General features: G+C 48.6%; 6 protein-coding genes across 6 annotated transcripts; 3 read left to right on the forward strand and 3 right to left on the reverse strand.

The window, feature by feature from the left end:
* Positions 1 to 10,040: 10,040 nt before the first annotated feature.
* MYCFIDRAFT_171517 (uncharacterized protein) lies at positions 10,041 to 10,953 on the forward strand (the record flags this gene model as incomplete). The annotated part of the gene is made up of 7 exons (XM_007924985.1): positions 10,041 to 10,075; positions 10,107 to 10,194; positions 10,240 to 10,586; positions 10,629 to 10,702; positions 10,745 to 10,791; positions 10,824 to 10,880; positions 10,909 to 10,953. The coding sequence occupies 7 exons, from the start codon at positions 10,041 to 10,043 to the stop codon at positions 10,951 to 10,953; spliced, it is 693 nt and encodes a 230-aa protein (XP_007923176.1).
* Positions 10,954 to 11,228: 275 nt separating this feature from the next.
* On the reverse strand, positions 11,229 to 13,823 carry MYCFIDRAFT_70986 (uncharacterized protein). Its single transcript, XM_007924526.1, has 3 exons — positions 12,975 to 13,823; positions 12,297 to 12,917; positions 11,229 to 12,005 (listed from the first exon to the last, which is right to left on the reverse strand). The coding sequence occupies exons 1-3, from the start codon at positions 13,706 to 13,708 to the stop codon at positions 11,408 to 11,410; spliced, it is 1,953 nt and encodes a 650-aa protein (XP_007922717.1). The 5' UTR covers positions 13,709 to 13,823; the 3' UTR covers positions 11,229 to 11,407.
* Positions 13,824 to 14,327: 504 nt separating this feature from the next.
* Positions 14,328 to 15,017, forward strand: MYCFIDRAFT_171519 (uncharacterized protein; the record flags this gene model as incomplete). The annotated part of the gene is made up of 5 exons (XM_007924986.1): positions 14,328 to 14,386; positions 14,413 to 14,674; positions 14,725 to 14,819; positions 14,851 to 14,888; positions 14,917 to 15,017. 5 exons carry the CDS (start codon positions 14,328 to 14,330, stop codon positions 15,015 to 15,017), a joined length of 555 nt encoding a protein of 184 aa, XP_007923177.1.
* A 1,714-nt stretch (positions 15,018 to 16,731) lies between these two features.
* MYCFIDRAFT_161273 (uncharacterized protein) lies at positions 16,732 to 17,637 on the reverse strand (the record flags this gene model as incomplete). The annotated part of the gene is made up of 1 exon (XM_007924987.1): positions 16,732 to 17,637. A coding segment is annotated over exon 1 (828 nt), but the record flags the coding sequence as incomplete, so codon positions are not given.
* A 768-nt stretch (positions 17,638 to 18,405) lies between these two features.
* MYCFIDRAFT_88494 (uncharacterized protein) lies at positions 18,406 to 20,696 on the forward strand (the record flags this gene model as incomplete). Its single annotated transcript, XM_007924988.1, has 6 exons — positions 18,406 to 18,518; positions 18,578 to 19,009; positions 19,072 to 19,430; positions 19,586 to 19,628; positions 20,073 to 20,174; positions 20,232 to 20,696. Coding segments are annotated over 6 exons (1,394 nt in total), but the record flags the coding sequence as incomplete, so codon positions are not given.
* MYCFIDRAFT_52899 (uncharacterized protein) lies at positions 20,657 to 27,994 on the reverse strand. The gene is made up of 4 exons (XM_007924382.1): positions 27,564 to 27,994; positions 24,158 to 27,509; positions 22,604 to 24,107; positions 20,657 to 22,538 (listed from the first exon to the last, which is right to left on the reverse strand). The coding sequence occupies exons 1-4, from the start codon at positions 27,796 to 27,798 to the stop codon at positions 21,210 to 21,212; spliced, it is 6,420 nt and encodes a 2,139-aa protein (XP_007922573.1). The 5' UTR covers positions 27,799 to 27,994; the 3' UTR covers positions 20,657 to 21,209.
* Position 27,995: the final 1 nt, after the last annotated feature.

The raw sequence follows: 27,995 nt of genomic DNA on the forward strand, positions 1-27,995 counted from the left end.
GGAGGCAGCGGTAGTTAGCTATAAAGAAGGCGGCGGAGTTGGAGATGTGTCTATACCTCCTCTTGCATTTTTATCTAATAACAAGGTATAGGCCATTCAATAATATCCGCTGCTAGTAAACACTACCTCTTAACCCTCTTAACATAACTGAAACACCTACCTCTTAACCCTCTTAATATAACTAGGTTGAATAGATAGTAATGCTAATAGGGGGGCGGCTAAAAATCGAATTTCTGTATCCGTAGTATAGCTCTCTTAATATACCAATTCCGCGTTCGCTAGCGACACTGCGAGTACTATCCTTTATTGTTGAAGAAGTTAAGGGTTAGCTATTGCGGCTTTCAATTGACATTGAATTTCTGTATTTAGTTAGCTATACACCCGCTAGTGCCCGCATCTATCGACTAATAGCGAATTTCTATATTTATAGGATATAATATCTTCGCTACCGTTGTCTAATAATACGGCCGTCTGTGCTACGCAGGTTTGTTACTACAGTATGCTAGTTGCTAGTAGGCGATGTGCGGTGTCTCTAGGTAATGCGTAATAGTATGCCTATAACTACTAGCTTCGAGGTCATTTTTGATTGCTAGCATAGAGGTTGTTTGTAGCAAACATTAGGTCGCAGTTAGTATTCTCTAGAGGTATAAAGCATTCGTTACTTCTCTATACTCTATATTGTTACTAAGACAGCCCTTACCAAGACAGCCCTTACTAAGACAGCCCTTACTAAGACAGCTACTAAGACAGCCCTTACTAAGACAGCCCTTACTAAGACAGCTACTAAGACAGCTACTAAGACAGCCCTTACAAGACAGCTATTAAATCGCTAATATCTTTACTAAATACACGAGATCTTTAGGCCCGGGCAGCCCGAATCGACGCCGAAATACAGAGAGCTGTTCGGCAGGGCTCTAGCGGCACCTAAGTTAGTCTAGGCACGGAGGCCAAAGCCTAAGTAGCAATCAACCGAGAGCGTATAGTAGAAGAAGAGAGGTAGCGGTAGAAGGGGCGCGAGCAGTATAGGCGGATATAGGGGAATTATCTAGGGGAGACACCTCCGCCTTCGCCGTCTAAAGGCAGCTAGTATAGCAGCAAGGGCTAGAAGCAAGGCGGTAAATGTACTACGCTATAGGGCTGCGGAGATCCACCGAACATGCTACTACTAGCACTGCTAGCCCTTCTAGCACTACTAGGGCTAATAGTTCCTCGACTAAAAGCCCGGTCCTCTAGCTAGGAATCTGTACTGCTTATCTAATAAACTAATGAAATCTATACTGCTCTTCTTAAAACCTGCTAAAATCTATACTGCTATTCTTAAAACCTGCTAAAACTTATGCTACTCTTGCTAAAACTATACTGCTCTTACTAAATTCTACTCTTGCTCTTTACGGAATCTAAGTGCTACTACGCTTAGTTAGGGTCTTTATAGGCGCTAGCGTATAGCTCTTTAGTTATAGTCTTAGTCGTAGTCTTAGTTGCTATCGGCGTAGGCTTTAGCGCATAGCTCTTTAGTTATAGTCTTAGTCTTAGTCGTAGTCTTAGTCGTAGTCTTAGTTGCTATCGGCGTAGGCTTTAGCGCATAGCTCTTTAGTTGTAGGACGCTTGCCGTCGGCGTAGGCTTTAGCGTATAGCTCTTTAGTTGTAGTCTTAGTTAGCGGCTAAGTAACAACGGTGTCTTAGTATCGTTAGGTTTCGATAGTAGGACGTAACGTAACGATGCTAGTTCAGCTTTGTCGTTAGTAATGTAACGATACTAGTTTAGGTATAATCTAAGACCGAGCATTATGTCGAGTTTTGAATTTCTGTATTTATAGCAAGTTGCACAGAATACAGAAATTCGGCTACGCCTCGCTTGCTTGCGCTTACTTAAAGCCGGTTCCGCTTTGTCGCTAGTAATGTTACGATACTAATTTAGGTGTAATCTAAGACCGAGCATTGTGTCGAGTTTTAATCGTATAGAATATAGAAATTCGGCTACGCCTCGCTTACTTGCGCTTGCTTAAAGCCGATTCAGCTTTGTCGTTAGTAATATAACGATACTAGTTTAGGTATAATCTAGGACCGAGCATTAGGTCGAGTTGTAGATTTCTGTATTTATAGTAAGTCGCTTAGAATACAGAAATTCGGCTACGCCTCGCCTGCTTACATAACACTTAGACTCTATATATATGCTCTATAAACTATCGAACTTTAGTACTACCCCCTTCGTGTTCGTGTTAATACCGGATAATAACACGAAATATACAGTCCTTCGATCGGCTATATCTAAGCTTTAAGTGCGATAAAATACTCCGCGGCGCTGTATTATATGTTTCCGTCGTGTTCGCCTATCCCTTCGAAAGTATAACCTAATAGATAAAGGTATTATATGCCTAGACTATATCGACGTATATCGCACCTAGTGCGAATTTCGGGTACCGAGGACTCGCTACTACCGCTATATAAGAAGAAGAATAATCCGTAAAATAGACGACCCGGACGCCGTCTTCCTGCTTTGCTAGGATAATGTTTATCGCACAATTAGAGTCTAGTTTGTATACGAATCTCCGGACGAGACCTGTCTAGTATAGAGCAATAAATGCTTCCTTATATTCCTATATACTAATTACATCTCGGTAGAGTGCATCTATAGTATACGTCTAGTCTAGAAACACTGCGTTAAGGTAGAATAATGCTAGTAGTAGCGCTAGGTAGAAATCAGCTAGCTCGGCCTATAGCAATAGCTCTAGGGTTGTAATTATATATCTCGATACTATCGATATAGCTTTCGGCGCGTTGTTAGCTATATTAGCGCGTCGTATCGGCGTTGTAGGAAGGATACGAATACGGTAGAGGAGATAGAGTAGCAGGCTAGCTAAGACCTAGGCCAATTCTTACCTAATTCTATATCAAACACGTTAAATAACTATATCGCGTCCTCTGCACGCTTCGTTACTATTACAATAACGCGACAACTATAACAGCTACTAACCCTACGACTAGACGAGCCAATCCCGGCACTAGAATACTTCCCTTCTACGAGTATAAATGCACTATCGACGCTTAGAGGCTTAGCCCCTCCTCTACTTGCCTAAGACTAATACTATCTAGATATATAGACTATAGTAAAGGCATTCGACTAGTATATAGCATAGAGAGGTTAGGCTTCATTTGCAAGATTATCTAAGCCAACCCGTAAAGAGTACGTCTATCTAAGCAATCGCTAGTACTATATAACCGATGCAGATAGGCGGAATTAATGCATATTTAAGGTCTTACTCCGCCGTAATAGGAAGGGGGTCGACGGAAAGGAGGTCTAGGTATTTGTCCTTAAGGAACACGAATGCTCTCTAGCAATACACTATAAGAATCCGAGGAACTATAAAGTAGGTCTACTCTTTAAGCACTATATCGACGCTATTGCTGCCGATTAGCGACTTACACCAAATTAACTCCGACGCGCGGAGCAGAACTAGTATCTTAATAAGATTAGCTATATACAAGCATAGCGGATAAAGAGACGGTGTTTAAATGAACTTGTTAGCTTAGAGCAAGAGTCGTAGTAGAAGATTAGACTACTATTTGACGCAATAGATAGAACATAAGGCACAGACAATATATATACTAGAGCTTTCTATACTCTATAGACAGACTATAAGGATCGACATTAGGCATCTGCTATATTCCTATACGTACGCCTACGTAGCTTTCGACATCTGCGTAAGCTGCTTACCCTTAATAGTAGTTATATGTCTAGTATATACGGTAGCGTTATCCTTATTATCGCTAGCATTAACGCTAAGAACCAAGTATATGTTATAGCATAGTGCTGTTTACGTTCCGAGTTAGAAGAAACCTAGTCCTAGTTTCTTAAGCACTTTAAGGAACAATTGCAAATTATAGACGAAATGTCTGCTACAGAATATAGGGCCCTTATTAGCGATCGGTAGAAAGGCTTAATTCCTATAGTAACTAAGGTATACAGTAGGCGTCGTATGCATTACTACTACTATATATAGCATCTAGTAGAGAACTTCGAGGAGTATTTCGGCCCTACGATCGCAAATGCTATCCGCTACCTCGCTACGATCGCAACGGAGATTCCTTTTAAGGCTAAGAAGTTAGCAATACTATACGAGATACCGTAGGAAAAGCGTAAGGGCCGGGCTAGAGAGGCAGTAGAACTCGAGCTATACTTCGAAAGCATTAATACGTCTCGGTAGACAATATGTTACGCCCTACTAGAGGAATACCCTCGGTTTAGACACCTAACTTCGAACAATTCTAAGTCTATAAACAACAAATTCCTAGCAGAGCGCGAGATAACCGTGTTCTAGTATTACTAAGCAATGTAGGAGAGATTAATAGTCGAGAATTACGAAAGACGGTAGCGTACTTTCCGGTCAATTCGCTAGTTAGACTACTATAGAGAGGAACAGCAGCGATACCTACACAAATCGCGCTCTAGGTAGAATTGTCTACTAACGGTAGCTAGCAAGGCAGTAATTAAGAGTAGCGCATCGAAAGAGTCTTACATCGTTGATCTTAATATACGAATATATAGCTATAAGGCATTTTAGGACAGGCGAATGCCGTACGAACATGCGTATATCGCTATCCGCTACTTTAAGAACGAGCCTTTAATCTCGAACGACTTAGAAGATTATATATACGAAGCGTATAGTTAGGCGTTATACCTCGATACCTACTTAGGGATCCTACACCTAATAACATATAACCAGATTTCAGCCGATAGTATTACTAAACCTCTACTACTCGTAAAGACTAAGGGTCGACCTAAGAAGGCTCGTAAGCGCAAGAAGCGTAAGCTAAGGTCTAAAAGCGGGAAGGCCGGGCCTATAAAGACGTGTTCTATTTGCAAAGAGCATAGACTCGATAGCAAGGGCTATATAAAGAAGACATGCGCGCGGCGTAGGACTAGCGAGCATCCTATTAGCGACAAACGCAAACAGAAGGGCAAACAACCTAAACGCCGGCGGTTCAACTACGACGGTACGCTATATATTATAGAATTAGACGATAACGGCGATAGCAGCGGTAGTAGCAGCAATAGAGAAGAAGAAAACACCTATAGTATAGGCAAGCTATTAAGTAGTAATAAGAGCGATAAGGACAGTATCCGATACGAGATATTACGATTATCTAGCTTCGAGTAATCTATTATCTATAATAGGGTAGACTTCTATGTCTAGCGGTACCGAAAGGAAGTTAATACAAGCAATGCTAACCGCTAAGCGCGTAGGGAACTTAGATAAGAGGCTAGTAAAGATAAGGATTACTTCTCGGATAACGATATAATGTTTACGAGACGTACACTAAAGCAATTTAAGGCTATAACCGCTCGAGACATATAGGTATATCGCGATCGCTTTATAGCTAAAGCCCTCTAGCAATCCGAGTCTAGTGTCTCTATCGGTAAAGGCATTCCTCCTATACAAGTCGACTAAGATCTAGCAGTAGCTAAAGCGAATGAACGCTAGAAGAAGCTTGACTAAGCTGCTACTACGAAGGCCCGCAAGTCTACGAGTAAGCAGTTCGACAAAGTTAGGTAGCAAAATAAATAAGCGTCGACGAGAGTAGTATAATAAGAGGAAGAGGTAGGGCTAGAGATAGTACGGTCGGGAATTAGCCGGATAGCTACTTCTTAGCAGAGGTTAGTAGCGATAATGGACAAGTTCTATGCTACTACTAAGAAGAAGCTAACTAGATACTTAATAGTCCGTCTATAGAATACTACGAAGAAGCGAAAGGCATATACGTCTAGTACTAGTCTAGGCCTACAGAAACGGGTAAAGATAACTGCTACAACTCGCGCCGCAATAGCACAATAGAGTACAGCAGCGTCCCGTACTAGTATCTAAGCAGCCCCTCGAAGTCGGAGATATTATTTCACACTCGAGGATGCTAGAGCTGCAATTACGGAAAACGAGCGGAGACTCGGCTTTACTACAGAGGACAAGTTTACTAGGCTAACGCAAGCAGAGAAGAAAGTAGGCGTTACATAGCAATAGAAGGCCGAAGCTAACAAACTACTTATTAAGAAGGAACAGGCTAAGAGGCTGTAAGCGGATGCTGAGTTAGATGTAAGGGTAGCCTAGTTAGAGGCTTAGATACAAGCCCGTAGAGAAGCCTATATAGCTAAAATACAAACATCTATAGAAGAATATCGAGCTCGATAGTAAGAAGAAGAAGAAGAGCGAATCTATAATTAAAGGGTTGTAGACGAAGCAGCGAACATAGTACAGCGGCGACTAGACTTACTAAGCGTAAGTATTAGATCATAGCTCGAGCACTTCATTATAGCCTATATATCTAGTAAGGCAAAGTCTGCGCAAGGACAGAAATACGGCACGCGTATTATTAAGAAGACTGCTATCGAAGAATTTAAACATCTATACGATAATGTAATACGCGATAACATCCCTCTACTAGTTTATATCGAGAGAATCTAGAGAGGGCTACTCCCGATCTAAGTCAACCTATATAGTAGTGCAGTATTAAGCTAGCTTATAGTCCTTAGTTGTTTTCCTAACGTAGGCCGTGCGGTTATATAGGCGCGGAATATCTAATATAAGGCAGAATCTAGCTATTAATCTCTCGAGCCTACCGACGACGAGGAAGCCTTATTGTTTTAAAGAGCATTCGCCGATATAATCGTAGGGCTACTATATACGAACTCGAACTCCGACGATATATATAGATTATACGAGATAGACGAATAGGATATAGACTTAAAGCTAGGCTTAGTTAAAGAGGTATATAGCAACATCTATGAGTTTGTAGGTCGTCTTAGCGTTAGGATAACTAGTGTATACTAGCAATATCCTATATAGCTACCGGCGACAGATACCCGCAGCGTACGCACTAAGCGACGACGATATATTACAAAGGACGCCTAGGGCTTCCTATACAAGGAACAAGAAGGCTAGACTGTACAGTTTGCGCTAAATATAGAGATGAATATCTTCCTAGCTAACGAGCAATACTATAGTATAATAGCTGCGCTGTTTGGCGATAAGGCATCCCTAGAGGAGCGGTTTTAGCGCACTAATATTCGGACTGCTGCTAAGAAGGAGAGCATTAGTACTCTTTTCAAAAGAGCTCGAAAAAGGGATAGTTAAATAGTTACTAGCGCAGTATCGCCTTAGGCAATAATAATAACGTATTTGGATTTTCTATATCCGTAGTAGAGACATTATAAATACGGAAAATCCAAACTGTCGGCATTAACATCGAGGGGCAAGTAGCAAGCAACTAGATTACGAGCAGCTATAGCCTAAGATTAGGACAACTAGCAGCAGATTAGGAGCTAAGTAACAAGTCTAGGTAGCAGCGGCACTAGACATAATAGCTACAGGTCTAGGAATACTAGACAAGAATCACCTTCCTACGGATACAGAAATTCGCTATTAGTCGATAACTGCGGGCACTAGCGGGTATATAGCTAACTAAATACAGAAATTCAATCGAATTAGCGCTACTTAGATATACAATAAGGAATGCAGTATAGCGCATACTAGCTAACTGTAATAGTAGACAAGAGAGAGGACACGACGATTAGTAGCAACGGCGGCTAGCGCTAGACAATAAACTTTCATTTAAAATAGCGCAGCAGCGCGCTATTATAATATGCTATAGAGGTCTTACGACCTCGTCTTTCGACAAGGCAGCCTCGAGAACCTACAACTAGCTAAACTAAGAAAAAAAAAGAAACAAAGAACCTAGCGCTTAATTATTATTATTATTAATATTATTATTATTATTATCCTTATCCTCGCTATCCGACGATAGGCAAGGCGGCGACGCGCGATCTGTACAAGGATTATTTGCCTAAATGCAGTAGGCATACTTGCGATGCTTGCCGAAGGCATCGGTCGCGTATTCGTAGCACTTAAGGCCTAACCGAACATACTCGAGATATAGGCGGCGGCGGCGGCGGCTAGCGATCTCTATAATGCGGCCGACATGCGACTAGATCTTCTAGCGGCCTTCGAATACTAAGACATTATTAGCAAGAGCATAATACACACTAGTTCGATTAATATACAAAGCTACTTACTCTCCGGTACCGACTACTACTAATTAACGGCTATTAGGCGGCAAAGTACTATAACATTCTTACTAGCTTTCGCTAGACGACCAACGCGGCGCTTCTTGCTAGTGCTAGTGCTAGTGCTAGTGCTAGTGCTAGCGCGGTCGGCTAGGGTCTTGCTTAGGAAGGTTAGTGCCTTAGGAGGCGCGACGATTAGTACGAAGGCGGCGGCGGTAGGCGGGGCGGCGGCAGGCAGGGCGGCGGCAGCAGGCGGAGGGGAGGGAGAGAGGGAGGTAATAGGAGGGAGAGGCCTAGCCTCATTATCGTCGTCGTCGTCGTCGTCGTTACTATATACCGAGGTTAGTATACTATAAAGCTTAAATAGTTAATTAAATTAGACATATATTAGAGTTTCCTTACCGCTAGGCGGCGGGACGACATAGCCGTCGTTCTACCTATATATCGACATATTAGAATAATAAGCTCTAACTAAGTTAGATAATCGACAGAAGAAAGAAAGCTAGAACTTATAAGACTTGTTCGTCGTTACTACTAGTATCGACTATAATTTAGTCGCTACGTAGACTGTTAGTATATACGAACTTAACGAATAAACTCGATAGGTCTATACTCTTCTTGCTGTTGCTGCTACTACTACTGCTGCTAGCGGCGCTAGCGTAGGAGTAGGAGCGCAGCCCGGAACCGAGCGGTATTAACTAAGCGGCGGGCGGTAGTAGCGGTAGCTAAATGCTCGGCGGCGCGGCGACTAAGTAAGCGATTAGTATAACTGTCTTCTAGACTCGCGAATAGCTAGAAACTTGAACTTACAGGATAGCGCGGCGGCTAGTGCGGCGGCGGTAGGCGTCGGAGCTCTAAGGGTATATTAGTCCTTAATTTCTTACTTTTAATAAAGAGCGATTAGTTATACCTAGCTAAAGAAAGGGTAACTAGCACCCGTAAGCGAGAAGAAGGGGCCGCCTATGTTACTTTCTATACCGTTAACGTAGTTCTTGTATATAAGGTATTATCGTAGGTAAGGGTAAGAGGGTATATACGATATCTATAGGAAGAAAGGAAGAGGAGGAAGAAGAAGAAACGGTAGAAAGTTATACTATCGAGAGAGTCCTATCGCTATTGTTCCATTGTTAATGTAATAGTAAGGCTTAGTGTAGGGCTTGCGCTTAGATTAGGCGATTAGTAATTAGCTATAGGCTATAGCGAAGTAATGTTGCTCGAGTGAAGTTATTAGGATTTCTGTATTTAGTAGCAACTACTATAGATATAGTAATTGTTGCTCTATGCGACAATAGTTGTAAGTAAGTTCTACCCGAACATAACCGCACCTAACCCTACTAACTAATAATAGCAGAACGAACGATTAAAGGGAAACAGGTCGATTAAGTTTCCTATTTAAAGTGAAGGTAGGCGTTAATGTGCAGGGTTTACAACGGAAATAATGTATCATTTCTGTATTCGTAGCGAGCGGCTACGAATATAGAAATAGTATACGACATCCTCTTAATACTCGACTAACGACTTCTGCTATATATAGCGCATACGTAGCTGCTATAGGGCCTTCGAGAGAGTAGACTGCTTGCCGCTAGCTTCGATAATATCTCTTAAGTACTAACTAGGCTAAAGTAGAAGGATGTTAGTATCGGTAGAATTTCTATATTTATAGATACTCGCTACGGATATATAAATGTCTTAGATCTCTTTCTTATATCTACCCGTCCTATATGCTACCCCCTAACTCCCTCCCCTACTCCCTAGTAATGTCCTTCTATCTACTACCTGCGTGCCTAGTTAGAAGATATTTAGAGTATACTACTTAGAGTATAATTCTCTTTGCCGCTTTTCTGTACACTTAGCAAGGCTCTATAAATATAGAAATTGATAAAAATGGTATAATGCTATACAGGTAATTACTATGCTAATGTTTACTATCCGAGTAATTACTATGCCAATGTCTATATCAATATACTAGAATATTCCCATTTGAGAAATGCCAGCCAATGTTGCTAATCCGATCCTATCCGAGTAATTACTATGCCAATGTGTCCTATTTGAGTATTTACCCGAATTTTAATCTCATAAGGTATACGGAAGATTCAGAACTAGCTACCTTGGACATCGGCAGAAATTTGGATTTGAAAACTGTACAGATTATATAGACATGATACCGCTCACCACTTATACAACAGGATCCATCGTGTCAGACTCACTTCCTCTTCTTTTCATCCATCTCAAAGCCCGCTCCTCGAAGCCGACTTCATGATAGTTGTTGTGTAGCTCATCTTCACCTCCGTCGTCGAACCGTCGCCAAAAAACTCAAATCGATATCGGCTTGCATTCGTGCTTTCGACGTCATGGGAGTAAACTCTTCGGGTCTTGAAGAGAATCTTTTCGACTTTGGTCTGCGGCGACTCTCTTCTGATGGCTTGACCGGATCGACGACTTGCGAGTCTTGTAGTTCTTCTATACTGGTTGCCGCTGGACGCGGGACCGAGATTTCCCGCGAACTCGATCGAACTGTGTCGTCGGAGTTGGAGTGTAAGACTACTTTAGTGTTTGGTAATTTTGTTATGATGAGGGTTGGTGAGGACATTTTCATTGTCCTGTACTCGTGCTGTCGGGAGAAAGTATTGTATTCTTGGGTATGCTTTGGTCAGAATGCTTCTGCGAAGATTGTCTTGTTACATATATAAGAAGTCCCTCATCGTCTATGCCTCATCCCTTGCTCTGATCCTCTGAGAGTGGTGTTTCGTGCGGGAATGTCTGTGTGCAGATCTCCGAGCTGAAGGAGGCTCGGCCGAGCAATTCAGAGCTGCACAGTCCAGAAACCGTGTCTTGAACAAGTAGAATGAAACAAGGGACTAGATATGAGATATGAGTCGGAAGAGGAGACGAGAGAATAACGTTGAAGAGACGTCTGCAGCTGTCTCTACTACTTCGCAGTTCAGTAAAGTACAGTCTGCATCTGACGCCTCTCGATGAGAGGCCAAGGGGCACAAGTGCTGTCTGCCACAGTGAGACCTTCGCTCCAATCAAATGACGGCGAGACTGGATTGCACAGCGGTGTTTGGTGTTGTAGCGCTGATGATGGATATTTTAGGCTATTTGTAGCAAATCTGCTAACCTTGGCGCGCACTTAACACATCTCGACCACAATTGGAGGCTGATTAGCACATGTGAAGTTGTTTCTGAACTGTTTCCATTGCTGAGGCCTACTCAAGGGGCCTGCTCGCTAATTCTTACATCAAGGATGCTTTTCCATCCATCATGATCTCGTCAAAACCATGCTCTAACCCATCCGGTAAAACGCCATGCCATGCAGCCAACTCAAGTGGTATCTATTAAGTTTGAAAGCATTTAGTCGACCTCCTCGACGGTTGGGCCGTCATCACCACCGGCGCCGTGAGCTGGACCGCCGGCACCTGGGAAGCCGCCTGGCCCACCTGGCATGCCGCCTGGCATACCACCCTCGCCAGCACCGTACAACTTCATCATGATCGGGTTGGCGACACCCTCAAGCTCCTTCTGCTTGTCCTCGTACTCCTCCTTGGTGCCTTGCTGGTTGTCGTCGAGCCAAGCGACGGTCTTGTCAATTTCGGCCTTCAGCTTCTCCTTGTCAGCAGCGTCAAGCTTCTCCTCAGCCTTGGAATCGGAGAGAGTGTTCTTGAGACCGTAGGCGTACGACTCAAGACCGTTCTTGGCCTGGATACGACCAGCCTCCTTCTCGTCCTCCTCCTTGTACTTCTCGGCCTCAGCAAGCATACGCTCGATTTCCTCCTTGGAGAGACGGCCCTTGTCGTTGGTGATGACAATCTTGTTGGCCTTGCCAGTTCCCTTCTCGAGAGCAGAGACGTTCATGATTCCATTGGCGTCAAGGTCGAAGGTAACCTCGATTTGTGGAACACCGCGTGGTGCTGGTGGAATACCGGTGAGCTCGAACTTGCCGAGCAGATTGCTGTGGGAAAATGAGTTAGTTTGTCGCTCTTGTGAGTGTGAAGGGGAAGTGATGGTGGTTGAGCTGTCGTTAGTGGTCGAGTTGGTGAGAGCGCCTCTATGACTGGGCAGCAGCGGCAGCGCAACGCTTCTGGCATTGTGGAAAGTGCTGTCCCAGTCCGTGGAAAGTGCTGTCCCAGTCCAAGGAAGGCGCTCTCACCAAAACGGAAACTACAAAAAAAAAGAAAAGGGATTTACTCACTGCCAAAAGTTAGCTTTGTTCGTTGCATCAACCACTCAGTAATTACTTACCCAATCTTTCGTACGCGCCCGCTCGCCTTCGAAGACCTGGATGAGCACACCTGGCTGGTTGTCGGAGAAGGTAGAGAATACCTCAGACTTCTTGGTAGGGATGGTGGTGTTGCGCTTGATGAGAGGAGTCATGACACCGCCGGCAGTCTCAATACCGAGAGACAACGGGGCAACGTCGAGCAAGAGGATCTCGTTGGTCGACTTGCTGGAAGTGTCACCAGAAAGGATGGCAGCCTGGACGGCGGCACCGTAGGCGACAGCCTCGTCTGGGTTGATAGACTTGTTTGGCTCCTTGCCGTTGAAGAAGTCGGAAACCATCTTCTGGATCTTCGGAATGCGGGTAGAACCACCGACGAGAACAATCTCGTGGACGGAAGACTTGTCGATCTTGGCGTCACGGAGAGTGCGCTCGACTGGCTCCATGGTGGAACGGAATAGATCCTGGCAGAGCTCCTCGAAACGAGCACGGGTGATCGAGGTGTAGAAGTCAATACCCTCGTACAGCGAGTCGATTTCGATGGATGTCTGGGCGGAAGAAGAGAGGGTGCGCTTGGCACGCTCGCATGCTGTGCGGAGGCGGCGGAGAGCACGAGCGTTGCTAGTCAAATCTTTCTTGTGCTTGCTACCAGGACGTTAGCAAATGTCCAAAGAGTGAATGATCATCAGTGATGTTACTTACCGCTTGAATTCGTTGACGAAGTGGTTGACGAGGCGGTTGTCAAAGTCCTCTCCACCCAAGTGAGTGTCTCCTGCAGTCGACTTCACCTCGAAGATGCCCTCCTCGATTGTGAGCAAGGAGACATCGAAAGTGCCACCACCCAAGTCGAAGATGAGCACGTTGCGCTCGCCCTCAGTCTTCTTGTCAAGACCGTAGGCAATGGCAGCGGCGGTGGGCTCGTTGATGATACGGAGGACGTTGAGGCCGGCAATGAGACCAGCATCCTTGGTTGCTTGTCGCTGCGAGTCGTTGAAGTATGCTGGTACTGTGACGACTGCGTTGTTGACGGTACCACCGAGGTAAGATTCTGCAGTCTCGCGCATCTTGGTGAGGACCATCGATGAGATCTCCTCTGGTGTGAACGTCTTCTCCTCGCCCTTGAACTCGACCTGGACGACTGGCTTGCCACCCTTGTCGATGACCTTGAACGGGAAGTGCTTCATGTCTGCCTGCACCTCTGGGTCTGCGAACTTGCGGCCGATTAATCGCTTGGCGTCGAAGACGGTGTTGTGTGGGTTCATGGCGACTTGGTTCTTTGCAGCGTCACCAATGAGACGCTCGGTGTCGGTGAAGGCAACGAACGAGGGCGTCGTTCGGTTACCCTGGTCGTTGGCAATGATCTCGATACGGTCATCTCTGAAGATACCCACGCAAGAGTACGTGGTACCCAAATCGATACCGATTGCTGGTGCCATGGTGTGTCGGATTCGTGTGAAGTAGGGTTGGGTATCAAAGGGAAGTGTAACAGTAAAGTACGTGTGATCGAAAAGGTCTCGTGGAAGTGTTGAGCCTTGTAGTTGTTTGTGTGTGTGAGTTGGAAGGTGGTTGCGTTTGACAGGAAGGTGCGCGTTTTGTACTTGCCTTTTGCGCGAAATTCTTCTGGAAGCTTCCTTCCTTGGATGATGAGGAAAGAACGCGTCCCACCTGGAACTTCCCACTTGCTTCTCGTTCAATCTGGCTGCAAGAAGCTAGTTTGCTTGCGCTGCTCAGCTCGAATTTGCTTAATGCAATGTTCCTACTGTGCTGCCCTCTCGCCTACCTCACTGTCCCACTGCGCTTTCATAGAATCGCAACGCATGTGAAATCGTTCTCGAAACTTCACGAGCCAATGAGGTCATGTCTTGGCGACAGGTCCTTGAAGAGCCGCTAGGCAGGTGGGGCAACGGTCGTCACGGCGATCAGCTGGAAGATGCTATGGAGAATTATTATTGCTCTTGACGCTCACGACACGATGACACTGCAGGAATAATAACCAAGGCGATTGTCGTGAGTGGATGGGCACGACGCATGTGCAGCCGTTGTATTAATCATTTGATGCGGCGATGGTCAGCCCACGCTCTCGAGATGCCCAACGGAATCGCCGGGGATGCTAGGTAGGCCAGAAACCAATGCTTATTAGAAGTCTCACAACCGCACTCTCGCTCAGACACGTTGTTCGAAGCAATAGCGATACCATCCAACGGCATAGCCATCGACTCATGCTGGAGTTGTCGAAGACAAGGACACTCGATAGAATCTCTTGCTCCAACTCCCGTGAAAGAGGATTTGGACGCCTGTCGCTCGAAGCAGGACTATACCATCTGGCCAGCAATCAAGGAACCCGCCCCATGTCTAACTCCGCTGTACATACAGCTGAGGCAGTAGTCAGGACGTTGCAGACAGTGGTCTAGTCTCGAACATCGAGCGCAGAGCGCACATAATGCTACTTAAGACGACATTCCTTCATGGAGTTGTAACCATTCAGGCACGTAGCCATTGCCGCAGGTTCCTCATGACCAGGCCAACGGCTATACCTTGTCTTCTGATGTGAGAGCTTCATTCAAGAGGTCGATGAAAGCTTCACGCCTCTCCGACTCAATACAAGCTGGCGAATCCGTGCAACCGGACTGGTGACCAGCGCAAGAGATTCTTAACCTGAAGCCATGGGACAGTGCTAACTTTTCAACCTACCGAATGCCATTTCGACCACATTGTTGTTGCACTCAGTTGACGATATACGTTTGACACACAACCTAGGTAGCGATTAAGCAATTCAACGCCATGCATAACTCTGCTGTACAGTTCGATCAGTGGTTGGCATGTTGCAGACAGTGGTCTCGTCTCGAGCATCTAATACAGAATGTATATTGTCACTAGGGACACAACCTCCGTCGGCTAAAGATTTCTGCAATTCGATTGTACTTCCTTCAACGCCGGCAGAATCTCTCCCTAGTCCTACAGTCTAGTCCTGGATCCATCATAATATCAAATGCAGAACCCTCTACACAAGCATCGAAACCCTTCGCCAAAGCCGCAGCCAAACGCCTACCCATCCAACTCAAGGCTAGCGTGTGTACTTAAAAGAATCTCCGTTGACAGCGATACAGCTTCTGTCGGATCCTCTCATACTCCTCCAGCACAGCATAGTATCTCGCCTGAACATCGCGATACGCATACTCAAGCTTCCTATACTGTTTCTCTTTCCGACGAAGCTCATGCTCACAATGTCGAAGTCTTCGTTGGAGCTCAGCATTATCAGCCCTGAGGGCATCCATATTCATATCGTAGTAGTCGGTATAGGTCGACGAAGGAAAGAATCGACCCGGCATTTGCTTCGTGGATCGTTCTATCCAAAGAAAAAAAAAAGATCAGCCTTTTGCACGTCAGCCTTGCGGCAAAGACAACTCACTGGTTCTATTCGATTCGATTGGGATTGGGCTGCAGCAGTTCAACCAGTCAGTGGGGGGATATGCAAGCAAGAGAAGAGAATTCCAATCGAAAAAAATTCGGGCGTCTAAGTATGATCCAGTCGCGGCAGTGCCATGGGGCGGCGCGAGGAATGCGTCACAGCTTTTTTTGAGGACAACGAGGCGATTTCCTGCAGCTGCCTCATGCAAGCAAGCAAGACATGTCAAGCTGTTGACCACGTGAGGTGAGACATTGTGGCCGCCAGCAGAACAAAAGTAGAAATTTCAGCACAAGGCAAATTGTTCTTGCATATGATCGTGGTTCGTCTGGTTGTTGCCAGGGATGTAAGCTGTGTTGGTGTTAAGCACTGCCACCTCTGAGAGGACGCCCTCCCTCCCTCCATCCAGATCTCAGCCTTTCGGTCTTGGCTGTAGCTGGAAGATGTACAGTACCAGCGAAGGCCGCCAACGCCATGCCTGGGATGTACTGCTCATCAATTCATAACTCAAGCGCCACTTCCTCACTTGCAGGCAGACACCGGTCTGGCATGCAAGGTTTCTCAAGTCATAGCCGAAGCACCCGACCAGCTGTTGACTGTCGAGTCGTGGAAGACGACTGGAAGACGCGAATCCGGGTCATTGTGAAGTACTTAATACCGCCACCTCACTCACAAGGCCACACTATAATCATCGCTAGGGTGCGAATTTGTTCTGCTCGCCGCCCGTTCATGCTCAACGGTAACACTCACATGCCGCCTGATCAAGTCTTCGTCACTGGCGCCAGATCGCCTTTTGCCCTTGCCGTCGGAGTCGTGGAAGGCGCCAACACGATAGACACCATTGCTAGGCCCAAAGTTGATTTGTCCGTCCTCCAACTCGCGTCGAAGCTGTGAGCCAAGATGATTGTTTCCGCGATTCCCTGAGCCTTGACTTTTACCACCATTTTTCGAGTTCGCAGAGCTGTGTCCTTGACCAGTTCGATTGCCGGATCGCACGAGAGATGCCAGGTTGTAGCCGCCTCCCAGGCCTCTTTTCTCCGACGAAGGATCCCATCCCATGGCGTGGTTGTAGCCTCGAACGAAGTTTTTCAATGTGGGGATCGTGGTCGCGATCAACGAATAGCCCAAACAGACTTGCTGCCAGACAAGGACGTCTGCGATGGCAAGGCCAGGGTCAGAAGATCTGACGTACTTCCCTATCCAGGTTCCATGCAAAGCTGCTAGAACAGCACAGGCAAGACGAAAGGCAAATGCGAAAACCACTGTAGACTTGATCCACATCTTCATTTGCAAAGGATAGACCATTGCCATCGCAAGCAAGACGTACGACACTTCAAGGGCAGCATCGAAGCTGATGACCAGTTCCCAACGTAGCAGTTTTCCAGGGCAGCGTTCAGGCCCGTACAGGATTCGTGATGGGCCACATGCAACGCTCACGGCCAGGGCAGAAGCCAGACCCCAGAGAATGGTAAGGAAAATTCCGACGTGACAAGCCCACCATGCGAGGCTGCGATCCCGAGTAAACAATCTCTTCATGAAGTAGATGACACTCAGCTTGCTGAGCATGATTGACAGGACGAAAAGGATCTCGCTCGCAAGCACCGCGCGGCCCAATTGTCTTGCATAGGTCTGTGTGAGGAGCGTACTGCTCCGTCCAACTCCTTTGTCCAAGCCAACGTAGACGGCAATATACTGTCCCAGTGCCAATACCGTGGCTGCCGCCACCAGCCAATCGTCGTGTCCTAAGGTATGCGCTTTGATGTGGAATCGCGTTGCCAGGGTGAGGATGGTGAACATCAAGCTGAGGATGGCGGCCACCCAGGCGAGACCTGCGCGGTCCGTCGCGGTCACTGGGGAGAAGATGTAGTGAGTGGTGTCCATATTGGGAAAGTCATCAAGAGACGAGACGAGACGAGACGAGAGGGATGAGATGAGATCTTACCACACAGCGCATCGCATCGCATCTCATGGTATTGCGCAAGCGAGCGAGCGCTGAGATTCGCTGTCGGCCGCGCGCTAGAATACGCTCCTGCTCCTACTAGTAGAAGTGCCTCGTCCGGCGGCCCTCGTGATGAGGCGTCTTCTACAAGTCCCTGCACGCAGCACGAGCGAAGGCGCTTGGCAATTCTCGTGACGCGTTGGGCTGCCGCTGTTCTTCCGCTCCCATTCTGCTTCTGATGAGAAACTTGTCGCTGCGGGAGCATGTCGGTAAATGCTCGAGCGGGGAGTGCCGGGAAGCGATGATCGTGGTTGTGACTGCACCCGAGTCCCGAGTCAGCGACAGACGTGTCGCACGCATTGATGGATCATGGCTGCCCTCTGCGTCACCTCCCAGCCTCACACGACTCGCGCACGCCGTTACCAGCACAATGATAATCGTGAGAGCCAGGAGACGCATCCAACGAATGCCTACCTTGCAGCCATTGAGAAGAAGTGCAACACACATAATGCTGCCAATGCACATCATGTTGGCGCAGGAACTCGATCTGCTATTCTATTCTGCGACTCCCACAACACTGACTACACTGTATACAGCATCCTCAATACATGTTCGGTATATGGCACAGATCGGCGCTCTTATGCGCCACGACTTCATAGCCCGAACGACCATGAGTCGAGGACAGCTCGCAGAAGCAACAATCGTGAGATCCCGAAGTCTCGCTGACAGACACAAAGATACTTAGCACTTTCTCTTCCCCATCCCATCCCTGGGCCGCCAGACCCTCAAGATGAGGTCTGTAGTCGTCTGGCTTGCTGTGCTTGCTGCGGGCTGGCAGAGCAGAGTGTTGGCACAGAATGATGTCGATCTTTCGGCCTGGGAGGCATTGTCTCCTTGCGTGGTACGTAGCGTCAAGCGGAGGAAGGAGCGTGCGTGGCGTGTCAAGCTGACCGGGACCAGATACAATGTTTGAATCAGACGCTGTTGCGATACGACTGCTCTCCAGAACAATCATGCTTCTGCGACAACAACAACCGACTGCAGACCGAAGTCGAGGCCTGTCTGATATCATCTGCCTGCTCCTTCGCCCATCAACTGGCCGCAAAGAAGTTTCAGACTAGCACATGCCATGTTCCCGTACGAGACAGAGGCACTCTTCTGGCCGCCGTGGCCTACACCTTCTTCGCTGTCGCCGCTGTGTTCACAATCTTCCGGTGCTGCTCGAGATGGTCCAAGTTCAACGGAGCGGGATTCAGCCGCGACGATTTGGTTGCATTGATATGCTTGGCTCCATTGACAGTCATGACTGCTGGCGACTATTTTGCAATACACTACGGCAAAGGCAAGGACATTTGGGGTTTAACAGCTACGGATGTGGAACACTTCAGCATGGTAAGCTTTGCGCTGAGATCCTTCTCTTTCCCGAGAAATCCTTGCTCACACTGACTTTCTAGTGGTCCTACATCTGCACCAACATGTACACCTTCGTCATCTTTGGAACCAAGATCTCGCTTGTCTTACTCTACCTGCGAACCTGGCACGCCCGCGACACCTTCCGCAACCTATGCTGGCTTACCCTTATGCTGCTGACTTCTGCTCTTGTTGCATTTCAAGTGGTTGCGATCGCTCAATGTCTGCCGATAGCATCGCAATGGCAGACATTCGTGCACCCAAATGCCCAAGGCAGCTGCATCGATCGACAGACCTGGGTGTGGGCACTGGCAGGAGTGGGAATCGGCTTCGATGTTCTTCTTATACTTCTGCCGATTCCAAAGCTGCGTCAATGGAAAGTTTCACAGCCGAAAAGACTTGGGTGAGTACTATGTGCCACGAACAATGAGATACCGCTGACAGCGACAGCATCTGCTCAGTCTTCCTGGTCGGGTTCGCTGTCACAGCAATGTCGATCGTGCGAGTATTCTACCTTCACGGAATCACGACCAACCAAAACTTCACCTACTACTACAGCTACGTTGGACTGTACAGCAGCATCGAGGCTTATCTCAGCCAAGTCTGTTGCTGCATGCCTGCTGCAGCCGGTTTGGTTCGAAGGTGCTGGCATAAAACGAGAAGCAAAACACCAACAGGATCGAAAGGATCGAAAAGATCTTCCCAAGATCCTAGCACGCCTTTCCGAAGCGCCTCACAAGAACCGACCATTGATTCAGCAGCAATATTCGATAACGCAGACACACAAGACATGGAGAAAGGACACATCGACACCGAACAATACGATCAAGTCAAAGCATCTGGCGAATACAGCTCAAGCAGCGAAAGCGCAGACTCACCTGTCGTGCAAAGAACATCACACAATTCGCATCAACTAAGACAGCAACGCTCATTCGAAGCATCCTGGAGGAATCGAGCCAGCAACAGAAACACAACCGGCACAAACACAACAGGAACCTCAAACGGAAGCGGGCCCACACCTGATATTTTATACCATGACCGCCAGAACCAAGTCCGCCTAGAAATCCACGACCCACCACGGGAGCCCGTGAAAGCCTATCTCACATACCTCGACAGATTCGACGGCAAACACGATGTCGAGCTACAGGTAACAATAAGCAAGCCTACAAACTCCCAAGCATCACCCACTAACTTTGCATTTCAGGGCCGCCCACAAACCTCCCGCGATCCGAAATCCCGCAGTCCAAGCGACACCTCAACTCGACCCAGCACCTCACCCGACTCCCGTTACAGCACCGACGGAATCCCCTTCGTAGGAAGAAACAACCTTCCAAACCCCAGCCTGAACAACAACAACAACAACAACAACAACAACAACAACAACAACAACACTCTCCACAAACAGACTTCCGCCAATAGAATCGATCAATTGTTGAAAGCGCACAAAGCTTTGACCGAGGGTGCGAAAGCTGAGGATGTGAGGAATAGTTTTGGGGTTGGGAGCAAGACTTCGCGATTGTCTGAGGCGATTGAGGGGGATGATGTATGATCAAAAGGCAAGCGAGTCGTTTTGTTATTGTATAATGATGATGATGACGATGATGATGATGAAAAAAGGAGGAGGAGATTGTGAGCGAAAGATGTATTTGAAAAACAAAGTGCTACTCTCATATGTAGTAGACACTTAATTTCCTCTCTCTCCGTGTACATATATATATAGCAGCAATCGAAAAAAAAGAATCAAAAACAAGTATTTCAGACAGCCAATTCTTTCTTTCTTTCTTTCTTTGATTCGCAAAACGCAAGAGCAACCACAATTAATTCATCGCAACATGTTCAAACTCATCCATCCTAAACGCAATTCAACTCCTTTGATTCTTCCCATTTTGCTAGCTCTTTTTGTGATTTCATTACGATCGTCAATGATTATCCATCCGCGTCCTCCATTTTCCCGTTCCGTTCCGTTTCGTTTCGTAGCGAGGTCATCATCGTACAAACAGTTCCGCCTCTCTCTCTCCCTCTCTCTCTCTCTCTTGCGTGCTTGCTTGCTTGCTTGCTTGATGCTGCTATGCTGGCCTCTATCGACTCACGTAACGCTGCAAAAGGGTATCTGGAAACGAGGGTACCGTTCGGAAAATAAAATGTGCAAATCGCAGATCGAATGTTCATAGGGAGCTTCTTCTTACGCGGCGGCGGTGATGAGCTCTGCCGGGGCACCATTCTGCTTCTGCAAAAGCTCGTATGGTGGGCGCTTGACAATACCACCAGTGACTGGCAGCATGGTACCAACGCCGGTGAGGTATGAGTCGACATCGCGGGCAGCTTGCCGACCTTCGTTGATACCCCACACAATGAGTGACTGACCGCGACGGCAGTCACCAGCAGCGAACACACCTTCAATGTTGGTGGTGTATTTGCCAGGTGGAGTCTTGAAGTTTTTGCGACCATCGAGCTCGATCTGTCCTCCGGTGACCTTCTCCTCTGGGGACAAGAAACCCATGGAGATCATGATCAGTTCGGCTGGGAAGAATTCCTCGCTGCCTTCAATCTCCTTCATATCCCAGCCGCCGGTAGAGTTCTTGGTCCATTCCAGGCGCTTGATGTTGACTCCCTTGACGTTGCCGTTGCCGTCGTCAACAAAGTCCTTGGACATGATGCAGAACTCACGAGGGTCACGGCCCATGTGAGTCTTGACTTCGGTGTGACCGTAGTCAACTCGGTAGATACGTGGCCACTGCGGCCACGGGTTATCATTGGCGCGCTGAGCTGGTGGCTGAGGCAGGAGCTCGAAGTTGATAACAGACTTGGCGCCGTGGCGAACGGAAGTACCAATGCAGTCGTTTCCAGTGTCACCTCCACCAATGACAATGACGTTCTTGTCCTTGGCAGAGATGTAGGCGTTGTCGGCAAGCTCCGAGTCGAGCAGAGACTTGGTGTTCTTGTGCAAGAACTGCATGGCAAAATGGATGCCGTTCAAGTCGCGACCTGGGATCTTCAGATCACGAGGCACCGTGGCCCCGGTGGCAAGGACTACCGCGTCGTTCTCCTTGCGCAGAGAGTCGAAAGTGATCTCGCCTTCTCCGACAAATACGCCGGTCTTGAAGTTGATGCCCTCGGCAGCCATAAAGTCCACACGACGCTGGACGACATTCTTGTCGAGCTTCATGTTTGGGATACCGTACATGAGCAAACCACCAATGCGATCAGAACGCTCGTAAACGGTGACGGTATGACCGGCCTTGTTGAGTTGATCGGCACAGGCAAGACCAGCGGGGCCAGAGCCAATGATGGCAACGGTCTTGCCGGAGCGGAACTTGGGTGGCGTTGGCACCATCCAGCCCATCTCAAAGCCGCGGTCAATGATAGCGCACTCGACGGACTTGATACCGACAGGGTCTTCATTGATTCCAAGAACGCAAGCACCCTCGCATGGCGCTGGACAGACACGTCCAGTGAATTCCGGGAAGTTGTTTGTCATGAGCAGACGGTTCAAGGCGTCTTTCCACTGGCCCTAGAAACACGAAGAAAAGTCAGTCAACAGTCATCTCGCACAAAATGACAGGGCTAGGCACTTACTGCGAACACCAATTCGTTCCATTTAGGAATGATGTTGGAGATAGGACAGCCAGTATCGGATTGACAGAACGGAACACCGCAGTCCATGCAACGAGCAGTCTGGTACTTCAGTTCGTCCTCGTTCAGACGAGTGCTGAGCTCAGCCCAGTCGCGAGTACGAGTCTTGGCCGGACGATACTTCTCTGATCGTCGTTGGTACTTCATGAAGCCCTTGGTCTTGTCAAGAACCAGAGAACGCTTCTTCTCGGCTTGTGCATCTGGCACGCTCTCTTCAAGATCGGCCAAGTTCGCCTTCTTTCTCTCTGCAGCGTGCTCATGCTCACGAGAGGTCTCGTGGAGATTGCGTACGGCATTTCCAGGAAGGATTGGAAGTGGATACTCAGCCTTCTTAGCATCGGCCTGCTTCTTGGCCTCCTCTTCGAGGACACGCTTGTAATCAGTCGGCAGGACCTTGACGAAGTGTGGCAGAGCACGGTTGAAGTCAAGCAGAATGCGAGCGGCAAGCTCTGAGCCGGTGTAGTGGTGGTGATCCTCAATGAGACCGCGCAGGAAGGCAATCTCATGCGGGTCCTCCAACCCAGACAGCTCAACCATCTCCTGGTTGACCTTGCCCTCAAAGTCCTGATGCAGGTCAAGCACGTACGCAATACCACCGGACATACCAGCAGCAAAGTTGCGACCAGTGCTGCCGAGGACGACAACGCGACCACCAGTCATGTACTCGCAACCGTGATCACCAACACCTTCGACAACGGCAGTGACACCGGAGTTTCGTACGGCGAAACGCTCGGCGGCGACACCGCGGAAGAAGCAGGTACCAAGGGTGCCACCGTAGAGACAGACGTTACCGATGATAACATTCTCTTCGGCCTTGTAGACTGCTGAGCGCGGCGGGTAGACGATGAGGCGACCGCCAGACAAGCCCTTGCCAACATAGTCGTTTGCGTCTCCCTCAAGCTCGAGCGTGACACCTGGAGCAAGATAAGCTCCGAAAGATTGGCCAGCAGAGCCACGGATGTTGACATGAATAGTGTCGTGTGGCAGACCCTTCTCACCATATCGCTTGCTGATCTGGTAAGAGAGGGTGGCTCCGAGAGCTCGGTCGGTGTTGACAACGTCGCACTCTATGCGGCATGGCAGTCCCTTTTCGAGAGCCAACTCGGACTCAGCAATGAGCTTGTTGTCGAGACGGACGTGCAGCTTGTGGTCTTGCTTGCGCACGTTGTAGGTAGCAACTCCGGATCGGAGCGTGTGCGCAGGTGTCAGGATCAAAGACAGGTCAATATTCTCGGTCTTCGCATTTCTGAGATCCTCGCGGACCTTCAACATCTCGGTATGACCGACCATCTCGTTGACAGTGCGGAAACCAAGCTTGGCCATGATGGCACGGAGTTCATTCGAGACGTAGTAGAAGAAGTTGATGACCTGCTCTGGAGTACCCTTGAACTTCTTGCGAAGCTCTGGGTCCTGGGTGGCAATGCCGACCGGGCAAGTGTTCAAGTGACTGCAGAGAATTAGCTCGAGATCGATGGATCTGGAAGGGAAAGTACTTACCACTTTCGCATCATGATACAGCCCATGGCGATAAGAGGAGTTGTGGCAAAGCCAAACTCCTCAGCACCCAGCAAGCAAGCAAGTGCAACGTCGCGGCCAGTACGTAGCTGACCATCAGTTTGCACGACAACACGGCCACGCAAGTCGTTGAGCACAAGCGTTTGGTGGGTCTCAGCAAGACCAAGCTCCCATGGCAGACCAGCATACTTGATACCAGTCCATCGAGAAGCTCCAGTACCACCGTCGTGTCCAGAAATGAGGATGTGGTCAGACTTGGCCTTGGCCACACCAGAGGCAACGATTCCGACACCAGTCTCAGACACAAGCTTGACTGATACTCGCGATCTCGGGTTGGAGCACTTCAGATCGTAAATCAACTGCTTGAGATCCTCAATGGAATAGATATCGTGGTGAGGAGGTGGGGAGATCAAACCGACACCTGGCGTGGAGTGACGAGTCTTTGCAATTGGTCCCGAGACCTTGTGGCCAGGCAGCTCACCACCCTCGCCAGGCTTGGCACCTTGAGCCATCTTGATTTGAAGCTCATCGGCATCAGCAAGATAGTTGCTCGTGACACCGAATCGTCCAGAAGCAATCTGCTTGATGGCAGATCGCATAGTGTCACCATTCTGCATGGGCAAGCTTCGCTCTGGGTCCTCACCACCCTCTCCGGTATTGGACTTGCCGCCAAGTCTGTTCATGGCGACAGCGAGCGTGGAGTGGGATTCCATAGAGATGGATCCGTAAGACATCGCGCCAGTGACGAACCGACGGACGATTTCAACCCATGGCTCGACCTGCTCGATTGGAATGGGTGCGCAAGCCTCAAAATCGAAGTCTAGAAGACCACGAAGGGTGCAGTTCTTGATCTGCTCGTACTCAGATCGTGAGTAGGCCTCGTAGGACTTGTCGTTCTTCATGCGGACTGCGTCCTGAATATTTGCAATCGACACTGGGTCGTTTACGTGGGGCTCGCCACCGTCTCGCCAGTGGTACTCTCCTGTCTCTGCAAGACCAGGAATCTCCAAGATGTTGCGGCTTGGGAACCCCTTCTCGTGCAAAGCGAAAGCATCCTGAGCAATGAGTTCGAACGTCATTCCTCGGATACGAGTCGCGGTACCAGTAAAGCAGCGGTCGACGACGCTGTCGTCGATTCCAAGAGCTTCGAAGATCTGGGCGCCCTTGTAACTCTGCAATGTGGAGATACCCATCTTACTCATGACCTTCAAGATACCTCCATCACAGGAGTGCTTGTAGTTTTCAATGAGTTGCTCTCCGCTCAGCTTCTTGCGGATGAGACCTTCACGATCAAGCTTGAGGATACACTCGATTGCGAGATATGGGCAAATGGCGTCTGCTCCGTAGCCGACCAGCACACACATGTGGTGTACCTCACGAGCCTCAGCAGTCTCAACCACAAGAGCAGCCTGTGATCTCCACTTGTTGCGTACCATGTGGTGGTGGACCATTCCAGTCGCCAGCAGTGACGAGACTGCTACGCGCTCGGAAGACGTCTTGCGATCGGAAAGAATGATGATCTTGTCCCCATTCTCAATGGCTTCCGTGGCAGCATCGCAAATGCGATCAAGAGCGTTGTAGTAGCCTTCGATGCCCTCAGACTTGGGGAATGTGATGTCGACAGTCGCGACAGACCAATCAGAGTGGAGGGTAGGAATTTTTGTAAGCGCGTTGAACTCTTCGACGGAGAGCATGGGGGATGGCAGGTATAGTCGGTGGCATTGCTCCTTGTTCAGTTCAAGCAGGTTACCTTGAGGTCCGACGTAGCAGCCAAGAGACATGACCACCGACTCTCTGATAGGGTCAATCGGCGGATTTGTGACTTGTGCGAAGAGTTGACGGAAATACTCGAACAACAGACGTGGTTGTTGGGCCAGGCAGGCAAGTGGAGCATCGTTACCCATGGAACCGAGCGCCTCCTTCGAATCAGCTGCCATGGGTGCCAGGAGCAGAGTGACCTGCTCCAAAGAGTAGCCGAAAGCCTTCAGACGCGGATCTTCCTGCACCGCAGTCTCGGTGAGCTTGTGAGAAAGATCTGTTCCATTCTCGATGAGCTTCCTGTAGATTTCTGGCATCACCAGTAATTGAGTGTCGAGCCATGCTCTGAAGTCCTGTCTGTTCGAGACAGTCTCCTTGAGTTCGGCATCATCAATGATTCTACCGGCCTGGGTGTCGACCAAAAGCATACGTCCTGGCTGCAATCGACCCTTCTGAATGACCTTGGTTGGATCGATGGCGATAGTGCCTACTTCGGAGGCACAGATGATCCGGTCATCGTCAAGAACGTAGTATCTGCATGGTCGCAATCCGTTTCGGTCCAAGTTGGCACCGCAGTATCGACCGTCGGAGAATGTGAAGAGTGCTGGGCCGTCCCAAGGCTCCATCATGCAAGCAGCCCATTCGTAGAAAGCCTGCTTCGCGCCATCGATCTGGTCGTTGCCCTGCCATGCCTCTGGAACCATCAACATGACAGCTTCTGGCAGCGAAAGAACGCCGTTGATCGTCAACAGCTCGAGCACGTTGTCGAAGGCGGCAGAGTCGGAGCCACCATCTTCAATGATAGGGTAGAGCGTTTCCAGCTCCTCGCCAAAGAACTCAGAAGAGAGCACGCCTTCTCTTGCGCGCATCCAGTTCTTGTTTCCTCGAAGCGTGTTGATTTCTCCGTTGTGTGCTGCCCATCGGAGTGGCTGGGCTCTGTCCCATGAGGGGAAGGTGTTGGTCGAGAAACGAGAGTGCACAAGAGCAAAGTGACCTTCGTAATCGACGTTGACCAGATCGTGGTAGTACTCGTAGACCTGGACTGGGGAAAGCTGGCCCTTGTAGACAATGTTCTTGTTGCTGAGCGAGCAAATGTAGAACCAGTTGTGCAAGCCGATAACGTGGGTGGCACGCTTTCGGAGCACATACAGCTGCCTCTCAAATGTCTGCTCGTTGAACTTGTCGTCAAAGTCCGGCTTTGGTTCTTTGCCGTCACCGTAGACCGACTTCAGTACCACGAATGGCTGCAAAATAATTGGTTCACGGGAGCTTGCAGCTGGACCGAGGAGGGTACTGTCTTTTGGTACCTCTCGCCATCCGAGCACTCGCAGATCGAGTTCGCCGGCGATATCCTCGAATTTGTCCAGAGTATCCTTCAGAGCCTCTTCTTCAGGCTTGAAGAATACGTTTCCTGCAGCGTACTTGCCCATCTTTGGGAGCTTGATGCCCTGCTCGCGCTCAAAGTTCTTGACAAAGAATTTGTGAGGGATGGATGTCATTACACCAGCACCATCTCCGTCTCTTGCATCAGATCCCACGGCACCACGATGGGTCATGTTGCAGAGAAGGTTTCGTGCTACACCGCATCAGTATGTGGATAGTTTCGAAGCATCATTCGGGCAAGTCTCACCATCAGTAACGATTTTGTGGCTCGCCTTGCCCTTGATATGGGCGGCGAAACCTACACCACAGGCATCCTTCTCGAGCTCTGGGTCGTAAAGAGCCTGCTTGAGAGGGAGAGCGCCGGCCCAAGACTTGTTCTCCGGAGTGTTCTGATACTCATATACCTTCACTGGCTCCTCCTCGATTTCATGTTCGTCAATGGTGCGCTCGATTACATCGTCGGCGAAGGAGACTCGACCCATTCTATGGGCGTGAAGCCGAGTGGTTCCAGGAGTAGTTGATTGCTTTTCGGGAATCGGGGGTTCGTGCGTCGACAGCGCTGTATGTGTGTGTGATATTGAATCGCGGGATTCCAATTGAGAGTGTCGAGGGTGGATGAGGGTTGAAATGGGGTCCGAAGTCGCGAACTGATGACTGATAAGCGAACGCCACTCTCTGC

The sequence above is a fragment of the Pseudocercospora fijiensis genome, assembly GCF_000340215.1.
Source record: "Pseudocercospora fijiensis CIRAD86 unplaced genomic scaffold MYCFIscaffold_2, whole genome shotgun sequence".
In the NCBI taxonomy this organism is placed as follows: domain Eukaryota; kingdom Fungi; phylum Ascomycota; class Dothideomycetes; order Mycosphaerellales; family Mycosphaerellaceae; genus Pseudocercospora; species Pseudocercospora fijiensis.

Bases quoted from the DNA above. Each gene is read 5' to 3' on its own strand.
- MYCFIDRAFT_70986 (XM_007924526.1), bottom strand. From the start codon at position 13,708: ATGGCACCAGCAATCGGTATCGATTTGGGTACCACGTACTCTTGCGTG. The intron at 12,918-12,974 runs GTAAGTAACATC...ACGTCCTGGTAG, and splicing joins TTCGTCAACGAATTCAAGCG to CAAGCACAAGAAAGATTTGA. The intron at 12,006-12,296 runs GGTAAGTAATTA...ATTTTCCCACAG, and splicing joins CGGGCGCGTACGAAAGATTG to CAATCTGCTCGGCAAGTTCG.
- MYCFIDRAFT_52899 (XM_007924382.1), bottom strand. From the start codon at position 27,798: ATGGGTCGAGTCTCCTTCGCCGACGATGTAATCGAGCGCACCATTGAC. The intron at 27,510-27,563 runs GTGAGACTTGCC...GATGCGGTGTAG, and splicing joins CCACAAAATCGTTACTGATG to CACGAAACCTTCTCTGCAAC. The intron at 24,108-24,157 runs GTAAGTACTTTC...AATTCTCTGCAG, and splicing joins TGTATCATGATGCGAAAGTG to TCACTTGAACACTTGCCCGG.